At 33.3% G+C, this 16,397-nt stretch overlaps 1 protein-coding gene across 1 annotated transcript; it reads right to left on the reverse strand.

Annotated features, from left to right (window-relative positions):
• Positions 1-5,876: 5,876 nt before the first annotated feature.
• LOC145065769 (U-box domain-containing protein 33-like) lies at positions 5,877-10,256 on the reverse strand. The gene is made up of 7 exons (XM_079012841.1): positions 9,819-10,256; positions 8,477-8,595; positions 8,273-8,382; positions 7,751-8,192; positions 7,125-7,667; positions 6,341-7,054; positions 5,877-6,262 (listed from the first exon to the last, which is right to left on the reverse strand). Exons 1-7 carry the CDS (start codon positions 10,084-10,086, stop codon positions 6,080-6,082), a joined length of 2,379 nt encoding a protein of 792 aa, XP_078868967.1. The 5' UTR covers positions 10,087-10,256; the 3' UTR covers positions 5,877-6,079.
• Positions 10,257-16,397: the final 6,141 nt, after the last annotated feature.

The raw sequence follows: 16,397 nt of genomic DNA on the forward strand, positions 1-16,397 counted from the left end.
GTCCAGTATTAGTCACTTTGAAATGAAGTCTGAAATTGTATTTATAGAGGGACCATAATATCGGGTGAGATCTTATACCTATTACCAATTTCAACATACGAGTCCAGAATGACTCATTTCAGATTTTGAGGTCATTTTTCAAAAAACAAATTGTGGTTATTGTTTTTTGTTTTATTAGTTGAACGACGTTTCTTGTCACATATGAGTAACTTCACAATCATAGATAATTACATTAGTACAATTTGACCAAAGATTGATGGGTAAAACCAAGGTTCTAAATAACGTGAGGCGTGGCTTGGCGGCAAGGTAAAATTTAAGCTATGACAAGCCTCGGCGAGTCATGACGTTTTTCAAGGCGTGACTATCTTCTATATATTACAAGAGATAAATCATATAATTATTGATTTTTATCAAGTATATCAAGTTTTTAGAAGTGTTATATCGCGATAAAAAAAATCAAAAAAAAAAAAGTTAACAAAAACTCAATTATTTTATTCCCGATAAAAAAACAAAAAAAAAACAAAAAATATTTGCGCCTTGAAAAAAACTCGCGCCATATCGCGATAAGGCGCGCCTTGACACGTTATTTAGGCGTCACGCTTAACAAACCCGCCTTGGACGTTTTCATAACGGCTACACCACGCCTCACGCCATGGCACGCCTTGAGGCGCGCCATGGCGTGTTTTTTAGAACCATGGGTAAAACATTAGGGACAAAACTTTTAATTTTTTTTCCTTAAAGAAAATGAATTGTTACTTGAGTCCATCACTTTGTTTTATTGTTAATGTTGCTTATAAAAATTAAATATAAATATATAGACATATTGATAAGTTTTATTATTTCATATAAGGAAAATAATAATTATAATGGGGAAACAATATCTAAGAAATAAATGTTTGAAATATTTTTGGAGGGAAAATCGGGATCATTAAAATATTTTGTATGAAGAAAACACAAATCTAGATTAGGTGAAATGATGGATGATATTACTGACGAATATTATTTTGGAAGGAATTATAGTTTGTAAGGTATAATACTATGATAAAATTCGAAATATGTATATATATTTTTTGTATAAATTTATAAATTTTATTGTTACTATATAAAGATAAAACAAAATAGGTCGGTATGTTATTAAAAAAATCATTTTGTTTTAGTGTTAATGTTGTTTATAGAATTGATATATATATATATATATATATATATATATATATATATATATATATATATATATATATATATATATATATATATATATATATATTGGTAAGTATATTATTTTATATGAGGAAAGTAATAATTATAATGGGACAACATTATCTAAAAATAAATGTTTGAAATATTTTTGGAGAAAAAAATCGGGATTGTTAAGAAAAATTATATTTAGAAATACAATTTTAAATTTGGTGAAATTATGGATGAAATTAATGAAGATTAAATTGATAGGTTACGATTGAATCCGATTTTGAAAAATTTAAATTTGATAAAGGAAACGCGTAAATTATCAAAATAATTTTTTTTATGGATATAAGGTAAATACAAATTTAAATTTGATAAAAGAACGCCTAAGAAATAAATGCTTGAAATATATTTGGAAAGGAAAAATCGGGATCATTAAAAATATTATATAAGGAAAATACAAATTTAAAATTAGTGAAATTAAAAATGAAATTAATGACGATTAAATTAGTAGGTTACGATCAAAATATGATTTTGGAAAGTATGAATTTGATAAAGGAAACGTGTAAGTCGTCAAAATATAAAGTTTTAAATGCTGGGAGGACATATAAAAAAATACATATAAAGTTATAAAAAGCCGACACAATAAAAAAAATAAGATAAGGCAACATAAAAAAATATATCCTAATAAATAAGAATTATTTTTTCACATGTTTTTTTTTTCATTCATTTTGCCACATGACAATTTTTTGTATTTTTGAATTAACTATTTTCCACTTGTCATTTTTCTATGTTTTTCAATTGTTTAAAAATGTTACTTAATTATATTGTTATATAAACATAAACATTCTAATTAGACTTTCCTTCCACAATAAAGTTACTTAATTTAAATCTATATTGACAACCAATATACCGTTTTTTCACTACATTAAATATTAACAACTATTTCATTTATTCAAATAAAATCATAAAGTATAATTGATGGAATGTTAAATGTTAAATGGGTTTAATTTTAGTATACCATTAATGAAAATTCTTTTCTAAATCATGATTGGTTTATTTTAAATAGATTATGAATATAAGTGTCAGTTTTTATGTTTGTTCTTATTTATTTGGTGTTCGCAAGAACTTTGTATTACACTTGATGCAACTTTGAATAATTTTGGTATATCATCAGTGTAATTTGGTATATATATTTTAATTATATGAAATATCGAATAATGACATTTCATTACTATTATGATAATTTAGTTTATATATTGCATTTTTACTAATGTTAACATCTTATTTTTTTTTTTTAATAATTGTAACGTTTTTACTCATTGTACTTTTACAAATCTCCTAATATCTTATATTTTTTTATCTTACTTTATAATTATTTATAAATATGCTACTTTCAAGATTGATTGTCTTAAATACGAAACTTTGTTTACTGATTTCGACCAAAAAGGGTTTCCCATGACCGATATATGATCTTTCAAAGACAAAAAAAACATGCACAGATTATAGAAAAATGTTGAAATAAGAGCTTTGAATTTTTTAAAAAAAAAACCACATACGCACATTGCTATTAACTAAATATATTAAAAACAAAATAGAAATTACAATGCACTTTGTATCCACTGGACACAGGTAAAACAACGCAAAAGAAATTTAGAAATTGCAATTCAAAACATTATAGATTAAAGTCAAAGTACATTGCTATTAACTAAATCCGTTAAAAACCAAGAATTATGGGCAAATATTTCAAATTAGTAGCAATATAATACTGATAATTAAAAAAGCTAAAGGGTAAATGGTAGTTTTCAATCATCAACTACCGTGCAATCCAAACAATCACAGAAAAATTTAATTACGTAAGACACACATACATACATACAGTTAATCAAAAGTCAATGTGTTTTTCTCATGGGCATTTATACCAAACATGCAAAGTGTAACATCAAATGTAAGGTTAAAAAAACAAAAGTAAAGCATTGAAAAACTAATATTAACATTTATGATCAAGATTATCCATGCGTTCAAAGATCATAGTCAAATACAACACTAATGAGAATCAAAAAGTCGAATACAATTAATAAAATTAAAAATATCATATTAAAGAAGGAACCTAGGTGGCGAACGTGATGCTCGAAAGGGTGATGTTGTTCGAATGTGATGTTGTAAGGGTCTGAAGAAAACATAATGTACGAACAGCAACACATGATTTATATATAACTTTCAACAATGATTATGGAAAGGATATCAAATTTCTAATTCTTTGATTCATTGAAATTGAGCGACAATATCTCATAATTTTATAGATATGTTTCATATAATAGATGTTAAATGAAACAATATACGAAAGTTGCCAGCTAAGAACGTGATTTTAATTATGAATGAACAAAATTTACTTTCAAAAATTATGATGAGGTTTACACAATTTGAATACATTCCTTTTAGAAATGACGTTAACATAAAATCAGTTAGTCAAACTTTCAAATTTAGTCAATGATAATTTTATTTTATTTTATTTTAGGATGACATCATCAAAATAATCTAAGGGTTGAAATTAATCAAGGAAATACAATCAATGACCCTGATTGTTGAAAGTGATGTCATAAGGTTTCTCTTTTAATATATATAGAGATTAGAAAGTGGTTAGATTAATCAATTTCCCAAGTTGTAATTGTAACTACATTCTTGCATGCATACAAATGATCATTAAGGCAATCTTTCAAGTTTCATGATATAAAATAAGGCTTTAGGTCATTTTTTGTCACTTAACTTTTGACATTATGCTCATTTTATCACTTAACTCATTTTAGGTTTTAAAAAGTCATCGAACTTTTAAATTTATGCTACAATGGCCATTAAACTTTTGGTTGTCACTTCACTTTTGGATTTGTGCTCATTTAGTCACTTAACTTTGAAAGTGTGCTCATTATTATAACTTTATTTTAAAGTTTCGTGACTAAATGAACACACTTTTAAAATTTAGGTGACTAAATGAATACAAAGCCAAAAGTTAAGTGACCAAACCAAAATTTAGGTGATTAAATGGGCATAGAACCAAAAGTCCGGTGATCTTTTAAAACTTAAAATGAGTTAAGCAACTAATGTGTTGTTTGTTTTTTTTCTAAAAAAACCATTTCTGACCATTTATTATTGTGTCACGCAGCACACGCGCATCACTTGACCCTTCGCAGTTGTTTGTTTTTCAGAATACTTATGACTTAAAAATTGTTGCGCGTGTGCTGCGTAGCGCAACACTTGACCCTCTGCTTTAAACCTCTTCACACCTTACTTTAACTTATTGCAACAGTCTGTCGATGTTAAAAAACAAACAGACTTTTTATTACATGCTGCAGCCGTTTGGGCCCCCTTTTCTGCTACAGAGGGTTGCAGAGGTGGTCTGCAAACTTCAAACACTTTTGCTTCGAAAAAAACAAACAACACCTAAATAAGCACAAAGCCAAAAGTTCGGTGACATTTTTAAAACTTAATGAGTTAAATGACAAAAAGAACACAAAGTCAAAAGTTAAATAACAAAAAATGACTTAAACCCTAAAATATAACATGCTTTAAAAATTATGGCATGCTCGTCATGTATAGAGGCGAGGCCACGACGCGAGGTGAACAAATGTCGGCTCTCTGTCAAAAAAGATCAGGCCCAATTATGTCAGTCCAGAATACCTAATCTCTTGGGCCTTGGCTGTGTAATTCGGGCCAAAAATCCGTTAGTATAAACTAGCTCTGACCTGGTAAAAAAAACCGTTTTTTCAAGTATATTAGTGTTTGTGAAGGGTTAATGAACTAGAAAGGTAATGAACTTTAGTCTTTGTTCACATTAAGGTAACTATGTTTTTTTCGTACACATTTGATCATTGAACTTGTTTGACCTGTTTAAAATAAGGTAATATGACTGGTAATTAGCAGTAACATTATCCTATTATGAACAGGTCAAATAAGTTTACTGGTCAAATGCATACGAAAACATGGTTACCTAAATGTGGACAAAAGCCACAGTTCCTTACCCATTTTAGTAATATTATGTTCTTTATGTTAAGTGCAAGTAGTCATAAGATTCATTAATGTGACATGAAGTTGGGTTGTCCGGTTTTTGTGTATGAGGAGATGGTCAAGTCTAAGGCCAACCCAGTTTAGGCCCAACTAGTTAGGGATTGGGTTGTATACACTTAAGGGACTACGATGTATGTGCTTTAAAGACTTAGTAACACAGCCTAACCCATGACTAGCCGGGACTGAACTAGATTATACCAAGTCTAACCTAATTGTTCATTGTTGTCGGAGCCTAATCCTAGGGTAAAGTCCCTGAGACGGTTCTTGTCCAATATTAACAAAACTGGTAAGAAATTTAGTTTTTGTCCATATTTAGGTAACTATGTTTTTTTTTGTACATATTTGACCAATAAACTTGTATGGCTTGTTCATAATAAAATAATATTACCGTAATTACCAGTCATAATATCCTATTTTGAACAAGTCAAAAAAGTTTAGTGGTCAAATTTGAATGAAAAAAAAAAAAACATAATTACCTAAATATAGACAAAGACTAAAATTCATCATCAGCTTTTTAGTTCACTAACCCTTTTATGAATAAATTCAAAACAAAAATTATTTTTACTACGTCACCCTTATTTTGCATTCTAGACGAAGTACAACCATTCTTGCACATAGTACTACAAGAACACTAATTTGCAAAAACCCAATAAATCTATATTCATTAAACTTGTACATATGTGATTGAGCTCATTCCTCACTACAACAACTCAAGCAATGGCCAATGAGCCGATTTTACATCTTTTAACTATCATGTTCTATGACTATGTTATGCAATAGTACAACCAACAATGCGCAAGGTACAACTATATGTACGACCACGATAACTCAAATACGCTCAAGGATTGCAAAGCCAATCCTGAATCGCAACTCGAAGTGAATGGTTCGGAGTTAGATCCAAATGACTAAGTTTCAAATTTGTCATCGGAGAAGTTTCCCGCCCGTTTTTAAACCACCCATACAACGCTTCTCCTTCATATGTAAAACCATCCGCCGCCAGCTGAGGATCATACATGATTTCCTGCAAGAAAAAAACCATTAATCCTGCTTCACATGTTCTACTAAACTCAAATCCAACGAAGAAGATGGTGTTACTTACCTTTAAAATCGGACACAAGAAAAAAGGAGGGATTCGTCGGTCTTCAATAACAGACAACTGTTCAAGTTCTTTAACCAGAACCGGTGAGACCACCGGCCGATCTCTAGTGTTTGATTCACAGCACCGGAGACCCAAATCGGCTAACCGTTTAACCACAAAGCTAGGCCATTCTCCGGCCGATGCATCCAAAATCGAGGTCAATTTTGAACTGGAAACCGCCTTTCTTACTTCATTACTTAATCCAGGTGACTGATTACCTGTGAGTAGCCACAGGATAATCATCCCAAAAGAATAGACATCAGATTTCGCTGTTAAATTTCCAGTTTGAAGAACCACCGGATCAGTAAACGAAAAGGGTCCGCTCCCTTCTTCATATAGGCGAAAGCTACGGCATCGGAATGTTTCCTCGTTAACCAATGGGGAAAATCTAAAATTGCAGAGCTTACAGGATAGTTCAGAATCAAGAAGGATGTTTTTGGGTGTTAAATTCCCGTGTATGATCTCTTCGGGTCGAGAAGTGTGCAAGAACATAAGAGTATTTGCGATTTCGGAAATGATTCGAGTTCGTGTTTTCCAGGAAAATGAGCTGCTTTTGTTGGAAAGACAACTCTCGAGGCTTCCAGGCATGTATTCGTAGACTAGGGCATATGCTTCGTGACATGTGCCGATTAATTTCAATATATGCTTATGATCCAGTTTCCCAACAACTCGAACCTGCGTTCGAACAAATCAAATTCAAAATCGTGTGTTTGAGAGAGAAATAAAGAGAGAAAGAGAGATTAACCTCTTGCTGAAACTCCGATTGTGCTTCCAGGTTATTCGGATGCAGTTTCTTTATAACGACTGTTCTATTCGACATTTCACCTTTAAAAACGGAAGAACCATACATTTCATATCCAATCTTGAAGCTCTCAGAAAAACCGCAAGTTGCAGTTTCCAAATCCAGATATGAAAACTCCGGTGGTCTCGCCGCCGTAGATTCATCTGTACAAGATATACTTCCCGCAGGTTCACGAATTTTCCACCTATCGAGCCACTTTGCTGCTTCAAATCTTTGTCTTTGAACTGTTTGTTTTTCGATCTTTAGAGTTGTAATTGATGCTTGAATGAGTTTCAACTCTTGAGCGGATTCTTCACGTCTACGGTTTGCTTCTTGTACTTGATTCTCTAAGATCGCTATGTTTCTCATCGCCTTACGCAGTTCGTTTGCTGCCATTTCTCTTCGTTCCAAGAGTTGTTCATGCTCTCGTTTTGCACAATTTAGCGTCTCCTCCGCAGCTTTTCTTAGTTCAAGTTCTTGCGCATAAGCAGATTCATAAGCCTTCACCTACAAAGTCAAACCAAAGCTTGAAAAAGTCAAAAAACAAGATACCTCACATAACATATTCGATTTTTTCGTAAAGATTTTACCTTGCTAATTGCTTCGGAAGCTTGTGCTTCTAATCTTTTTCGTTTTAAGAACTCTTGAAACGCTTCATTCCTGGATGCTTCTGCCTCCATGTTGACTTCTTCAAGTTGTTTGTATAACAAAGCTTCTTCTTCATGTTCTGTAGACGACGAACACCCAGAATCTGAAGAAGTCTTCACCAGTGAACGATGTGGACTAATCGATCTCGATCTCGGACAATGGTAAACTTGCTGTAACCCCCTTTCCACTCCGGGGTAATGCAATGATTGAGATCTCAAAGTGTTGGAATCTTGATGAATCGATGGTGGCATAACATCGTAGGATTCAGAAGGTTCTTTCGTGTAAATAAGTTTACCTTTATTAACAAACCAAATTTGACAAAATGGAGGAGCGTTTTTGGCAGCGTAACTTGATTTGCTTGAGTTCTTCGTCACCTTCATCCAACTGTGTATGAATGTTAGGATTACAGGGTTCATCAGTTGATCATGAAAATTAGGGTTTCAAGTTAATTAATTAACACCTACGTCTCTGGCACAGCTCCCATAACAAGCTTCTGTACGCCATATTCGTTGACTAAATCCATAATTCCCTTACGAACTTGCTCATTTTCAGTGGTCACGAAGCTTGCATTAACCTAAATATAAGATGTACATGTTAACTATATATGGAATCAGAAAAGTTGTATGAGCATTTAAAACTTTGGTTATTATAGAAGGGACTTAAGGCACCTTTGATCGAGAGCAAAGGCTCATGTAATCAAGAAGAAGCTTGTCTGTCTGGTTCTTCTCTTCTCGTCTATATGCAGACACGACATCAGGGTTTGCTTGAGTTGCAGGTAGTTTACCGACTGCATTAAAGAACCACACATCATATTATAATGGCTTTATAACTGAAAGATGAACTTCTTCTTTCATATGTTCATACTAAACAATTGGAGTTATATATTTTTTTAATGCTGTTTTTTTTATGAGGTTCAAATACGATTGGATTTTAATATTTTAATAATGTAGGTTTTTTTGGTTAAAGTTTTCATATTCAATACGCATATCTAAAATTTCAGATATCTGAATTTTAGGATATATGATGAACACCATGTTGGAAATAAGGTAGGATTAAGTGTGTATGAACCCCATGTTGAAAATAAAGTAGGAAATCATATAATATATCAACAACATACACTTTAATCATGTAAAATATGGAATCACAGCCACTACAATAGCAAACTTGTCATTACCACTAGGACAACTAGATTTATTTTTTGGCAACTAGCGTAGTTTTTTTTTGCTCGTACATAAAATATGTTTGAAGTATGTTGACTGTTTAATAATTGTGCATTAGGTTTGATGATTAAAAATTCTGAACTGTGTGTCTATGTTATTAAAATATGGGCTACACTCGGTCAAACTTGTTTCTGCTAAGGTTGAGGTTTTCTTGTAGATAAAAGATATTTCTTTGATCCTGAAGTATGTTGTAAAATAATATTTTGTTATCGTGCTATATAAGTTATTTATTGGCAAATGTTTTTTTGTAGATAAAAGATATTTCTTTGGCTAATTGACCTCGATTCCCAATATCATTGGCAAATGTTTTTTTTTTACCACAAGTAGAAGCAGCAGCCAAAAGTGCAAAACATTACTAGATATGAGGTATTGCTTTCCACTTAATCAACGAGACGTTGTCTTCAAATCAATGTCAAAATCAAGGGGACAAATTTGAACCTCAAAAGCAATGCGAATCAGAGATCTTTTTGAAGAAAATGGTGATTAAAATTTAGTTAATTTGTATAGAAGGCTTTACATCAAGAACATTTTCAGGTTGAATTTGCAATGAAATCATATTAATTTTGAGTTTGGAAAATAATATACGTGACCTAAAAAAAAAAAGCAAACTATTGTTCTGCATCTATCTACCTATCCAATTGTTAGTCGGGCTTGGGTCAAAACATGAACACATTCAACTACAGAAAAATCAAAATTCGAATAAGCCAATTATGGACATAACTACCCTTCAATTTATATCAAAATCAAAATAGATTTGCATTCAGAACAAAGGGATTGAAATTTAACTCACGAAGTGTTGGAATCAAGGGAGAAGGTTGATGAACATGAAGTACGCAAATCTCTCGACCTCTAAACCTCCGAAAAGTCCAGTGAAACAAAGACACTGCCTTTTCCACCGACTTCCCAACAGCCACATAAACCTTATCACCACGGAAAACATCCGCCGCCACCGGACTGTTCAGGTGAAACCCATCTTGGGAACTCGCCGCTGGAGAAAACCCAGAACAGCCGTCGGTGGCCATGGTGACAGGAGGGTGTGATGGTCTCAAAAGCTCCATTAATTGCTAAACCACACTTCACTTCAAGCGTCAGAAACTCGGATCTTTCTTCGTAAGTTCCGTTGACGTTTTTTAACACCCGTGGAGGAATTTTCGACCTTTAAAGTGGGATTTTAGGGAATTGTTTATGAAAAGTGTGCTTGACTTTTAGTTAGACTCGACTGTGATGTTTGTAAAGAAACGAGTGGATTAGGTAGAAGGGAGGGCTGATTCTATTTGAATAAAAATAATGGAGGATGAAGAATAATGACAAATTCGGTGTTTATTTGAACGATGATGACGAACGATTTCAACTTTCCCGCGTTCGGTAATAAAGTTAATTCTTATAAAATAAACAAAAATTATTAACTATTAAATATAATATCAAACCAGAACTCGGTTGGTTTAAGATAACTTGTAATGAATATGAGGTAAGACAGATAATATAGACTAAAATGCATACTAATAATTTAAAATTTGAAGCATGCGATTAATAAAAAAAATCTCCAATGTAGTAATAAATAATGTGTGAAAGCGAAAATATTGTAAAAGTTCAAAAATTGTTGTTACTGTAGATTATACTTTTGGTCTCTATGGTATTATTTACCCATTTCTAAATGTTTGGTCACAATTTTGAAAATTTAACATCTTAATGTTGTAAGCTAGTTCATTCTAAACATAGATTTCTTTTGACTATTTTTTTATGTTTTTGTTTTTAATATGATTTCATATTTTTTTTATTTAAAAATATATGTATTTTAGTGTGATTATTAAAACTTTGGTTTTAACTATGGCGGCGTATCATAAGAAAGTGTTAGGTGGAACAGTGGTATGGTTAGCCGAAAACTAGTAAGGAGTGGCGGATGATATGGTTGGCCAAAACCTGGTGTAGGGTTATGGGTTGTGGTGTTGGTTAAAAACCGATAGTGAGTGATGAATGATGTGTAAGACCTTGGGGTATGTTAGAATTTCTATACGTGAAATGATGATATGGCATACATCTTCACAAGTGAACACCGTCCTAAAGGCTAGTGGTTTGATGTGATCATGGAGGATCACAAAGACTTTTTATTGGCTGAGAAAAATCTAAAAACTCTTATTGGCTTCTTTCTATCTCTCATTATCTTTCTCTCTCTTGTTCGCTAGTAAATACCGTAAATACCACCCTCAAAGCTAATAGACATATTTGGATGATGTGTGACGCACTTTACTAGTGAACATGTAGTCACGATACCTGATAGTCTAAAGGACGGCAGTCCTTTAATTCTTGAAAATATTTAATAAATTAAAAAAATAATAGGCAATAAGGTAAAATGAACATATTGTCTGTAGTTAATGGAGGGTCATCGACGATAACAAGTAAAGCAACCAAACATTAGCATTTTGCCATTTTCAAACCAGGAAGATCAACAGTAACAATTTTTTAAAATTTTAATTAAAATTGCAAATATGTATTAATTTAAAATTTTAATTAAAATTGCAAATATGTATTAACAACGAAAACCAAAACTATAATTTATTTTTGAAAAAAAAAACTTTTCTTTAAACAAAGACTGTATCGTTGTCTTGGCCTAAATATTAGGCCATCGGAAGTGACATTTTAGGTGCTTATATTTGAATTTGATGGTCCAATGGAGACAATTGAAAAACAATGTCACCTAATTGAAAACACTTTTCATGCTTAAATACTATGAATTATTTTTATTTTTTTTAATTTTTTTTATTATATAAAAATGCATGATATTTCGTTAACTTTGTTTAATATAAGTCGATATAAAACCAAGAGAAAACTATTGTTTCTTGTCCCTACGAGGCCAATCGATATAAAACCAAGAGTAAACTATTGTTTCTTGTCCCTATGAGGCCGGTAGGTATGGAGCGGGAAAAGAGTGAGAGAAATTTTCCCTTACCTCGTAACAACATACCAAGGGTAAGAGCATACGGTATGGACAACGAGAAGTGATGTTATTGTTGATGTGCCACTTCATAATCCTATCATAACAAGATGACATCAACCCCCTTCTTGTTAAGGAGGTGTTATGACATATCTCGTTGTGACGAAGACAAGATGCAACTGGAAGTTTAATTGGTTGTTGTCTTTATCAACCAATCAAATCATTTTTTTTATTTCTCTATCTACCTCTTAACATGTTTTAACATATATAACATGTGGAACACTATTTCCCCCTTGGTGCTATATAGTTGTGTTATGTAACGTCTGTAGATCTGTGCTAGTCAATTTAAAGATGATAAGCGTCAAAAATGACTTTTTGATAGAAGAGTGTTTAGAATAAATAATCTTAATCAAGTTGTAGTATATATCACAAGGTTTCCGTACATATAAAGAACGCTGAAATCCGAGTTATAACGAAAAAATTATGACCCGTTGAAGTTTCGCGATATATTCGACACGACACTGTAAAACGTAAATAGTGAATTTATGATAGAGCGATATTTGACCTTAGCAATCTAAACGAAAGTCGTAGAATACGTTAAACCGAGAGCGTGCATAAAAAGAACGTCTAAATCTGACTTCGTATGAGGAAGTTATGATTTTTCGAATTTTCGACTTAACGGTATGCACCCCAAAGTTCGAATATGAGATCGAGTGGTTTCTAGCCGAAACAATCTAAACGAGAATTGAAGATCTCGTCGATAGTAATGCAACTGTAAAAAGACAGACGAAAACGGATGTCAGATGAAGAAGTTATGAATTTCTAACGGAGTTTTCCTGTCCCGACCTACTAAAAATAATATAATAAAAATAAGTCAAAATTAGCCGATTGAGTCTAAACGAGAGTTGTAGAGCATAATCTCACCTACACGTGGATATAAAGAACGTCGAAAACGGAGCTCGTATGCGAAAGATATGAATTTCTGAAGTTCGGGGCGCGAACCCCGACACTGTGTCAGAGTTCACAACGTGAACTCAATGATGATGTCTCCTGGAGCCTGTCAGACCCAAGTTGCGATAACGCACCTGATGACAACTGAAATTACGACGTGAATCCAGAAAACGACCCTATAAATAGAAATCGAAGGCAGCCGATTTTGGTTGCTAATTTCTCAACCTCTCTCATATTTTTCTCATCATTAAGCCTACTTTTAGCCCCCCGAAGTCCCGATATCATCCCGACACCTGAAGCAAGTCCCAACGCTCTGAAGATCCCGAGAAGAAAAGAGTTTCAAGCTGAAGCTCTGCCCGTGAGAAGCCCGGTGTGTGAAGATATCCCAGATTCATCAAAGAATTACTACTTGAAGAGCCGTAGTGCTGTCCGACAATCGTCTTAACAAGTGAGTCTGTAGTTACTTTCTTCTTACACATAGATATGAAGTATTTGTTATGAAATACGTGTTATGTGTTTATACATTGTTTGTTTACTTGAGATGGATGTTGAATGAATGTTTTATACAAGTTTTTAAATGGTTTAAACTGTATATGTAATTTATATCTACAAATATGTTGGGTAGAACATGGGTAGGCGAAATAGTTGGTGTGTGATGAAAGATGAGTTTAAGGATGAGACGAAAGATGATTTAGATCATGAGATGAGGGTGGCAGGTGAAAAATGAGTGAAACCTTTACTCAAACGATGGCCCTGTCATTCAGCAGAGTAGGGATGACAACTACGGACTATTCTAGAGAGTCCTGTGGAACACTAGCAGGCTCGCAACCTGTAGGTGTTGTGGACTTGATATTCACCGGTGTACTCTAAAAACCCTGGTAGCTATGGACTTAGTGCCTTATATAAATACAATGGTAGCTATGGATTTAGTATTGTGTAGATGAACCTTAGTAGCTATGGATTTAGTATTGTGTAGATGAACCTTGGTAGCTATGAATTTAGTACTGTGTAGATGAACCTTGGCAGCTATGGATTTAGTGTTTGTTATAGGAACCTCGGGCATCAATGGACTTTGTGCCAATTCCTTAGGTCAATCCTTAGGAATGAATGAATAAAGGATAGTTGATTCTTACGGTAAATCCTTAGGATATAAAGAAGATAATGGGGATGAGTAATTGGGTTGATTGTTTGATGATTAAATATAATAATTATATTATTGTGGGTTGAAAACCCTATATTCTCATGTCACAACTGAAAATTTTGTGTCATGTAATCTATACACTCAAGCTAATGTGAATCAAAAACTTAAGAACATGTGTGACACCTATGATTATGACATCAAAAGCTTCAATCAAATACATCATACAAGTACTACAAATAGTCATCAAACAATTGGAGACCCTAGAAGTCCTTGTTTAAGTCCATTTTGGACTAGGACTTCCTTATTGGATCCAAATGGATCAATAAGCTTCCAATTAGACTATCATGGGCTTAGAACCCTAATTGGGCTCTAATTGGACCCGCACTAATTTATTTCAACATTTTGGGCCATGTTGGGCCTAGAATGAAATGAATTAAAAGCTTTGATCCATGACTACCCTAAACTAGTCCAACAAAAAATGGAAAAAATCATACTATATTCTTTTATGTTAAAACTCACCCAAACTAACTCTAATATTGGGCTTAGGAGCAAAAGCCCAAATTTTCCTTTTTCCTCCCATGTTTTCGGCCCAAATCAAGCCCAAGAGGAGGGTTTGACTTTCTCATGCCACCTCATTATTAACCAAAGGATATCTATGCATGGAACTCATACTTCCAAGCACCCATCTCATCAAAGATCGCTTCTCTTCTCTCCTCTCTCCCACTCTCGGCCATATTCAAACACACACACAAAAATTCACTCATTCTTCTCTCAAAGAAACTCTCTCATTTCTTCTCCATAATTTCGAGATTCTAAGAAGCTTTCAAGAAGATCTTGCAAGTTAATCATCATCTTAGGTAAGTTTTTACTTATATCCATGATCTAGCTACTTCATTCCATCAAAAACCTCTTCTAAATCTATTCCAACTTGTGATCATGCACCTTAGAAGTCACCAAACTCGAGATCTACCAAGGAAAGGTGCTAAGGCCGAAAATCACTTTATTTTCTTCCATCTTTTCTTCAAAAACCGAAAGCTTCAACCAAGGTGAGCTTCATACCCCCTATTTTCTGTTTTTATGAGTTTTGTGGGGGGGGGGGGGGGAGAATACAAGTGAAAGTGTAGATCTATATGTGTTTTGTATGCCTTGTATGATTTCCATGCTTATATGTGTGTTGTTGTGTGTTATAATGTTGGATCTAGCCATAAAAACCCTCAAAACTGAGATATACTTTATGTTAAATGATTCTAGCATCAAATATATTTCTACATACAAAGTGTTCCTAGAAAAATAGCTAAATGGCTTAGTAACATTTTCTTTGGGCTAAAAACACTATTTTTGGACCTAAAATGTGAAAAATACAAAGTTAAGGGCCCAAATTGACATATCACGAATTCTGATGGATGAGGTGTGTCAAAACAGTTTCAATAAAACAATTTCTGGAAATATACTCATTTGGAGGATTAAAAACATAAATTTCAAGCTTAATGGGCTAAAAATGACATTTTCGGCCCAATGAGGCCCATTATGCGAGATTTTCTGTTTTGGAGGGCCAAAACTGTGTTTTTCTGTAAAACAGTGGACTATTAGTGTTCCAAGTCCTTTTCAAAGGTTTAAAATGCTTTTTAAATTTAAAAAGGACCAAAGTTGCAAAAATTTTACCATTTGGGGCAAAATTGTTAAAATTGCGAAAAGAAGGGGTTATAACCGAGAAAACTGCATTTTCAGGGACTTAAAGTGTTTTCTATGAAAAATATTAATTTCAATAATTTTTGGTGTTAAAATGTCAAGAAAATTGATTTAAGGACCAAACCGGAAAGTATTTAATTAAAGGGTTGAAAAGGTAAATTTTACAAACAATGAGGGGCTGAAAACAGAAAACTTCCAAGGCTAATTCAATACACGCAATTTGATCAAATAATGGCACCGCGACTATCGACGAAATACAATACACAACAATACCAAAAATCGTTGTTAAACGAATTGGTTCGGTCTCGAACCAATAAAATCCGAAACTACTAACACGACGACACTACGATTCATACAAGTAACGTTTGGGAATTCAATATACATGCGAGTGTGCACAGACGTCTACGCACCATCTTTGGGCCCCAAAAGTGTAAAATCTTGTTTGTTGGGCCTAGCTAGCCCAATGACCTGATCTTAAGGCCCGAAGACCTCTATCTTACGAAGTGTTGGGTTTTACCGATCTAACACAACGTAAAAGGACTTTCAATGGCTTGTATACTACTGGTCCCCAAGGGTCCTTTGGTATTGCTAGTAAAGTCGACATTTCATGCGAGGCGGGTCTGGGACCCCTCGTACATTTTTTTATCCCCAACCGG

This window comes from Lactuca serriola, chromosome 8, assembly GCF_051521515.1.
Source record: "Lactuca serriola cultivar US96UC23 chromosome 8, Lser_US96UC23_V15, whole genome shotgun sequence".
Classification (NCBI taxonomy): Eukaryota; Viridiplantae; Streptophyta; class Magnoliopsida; order Asterales; family Asteraceae; genus Lactuca; species Lactuca serriola.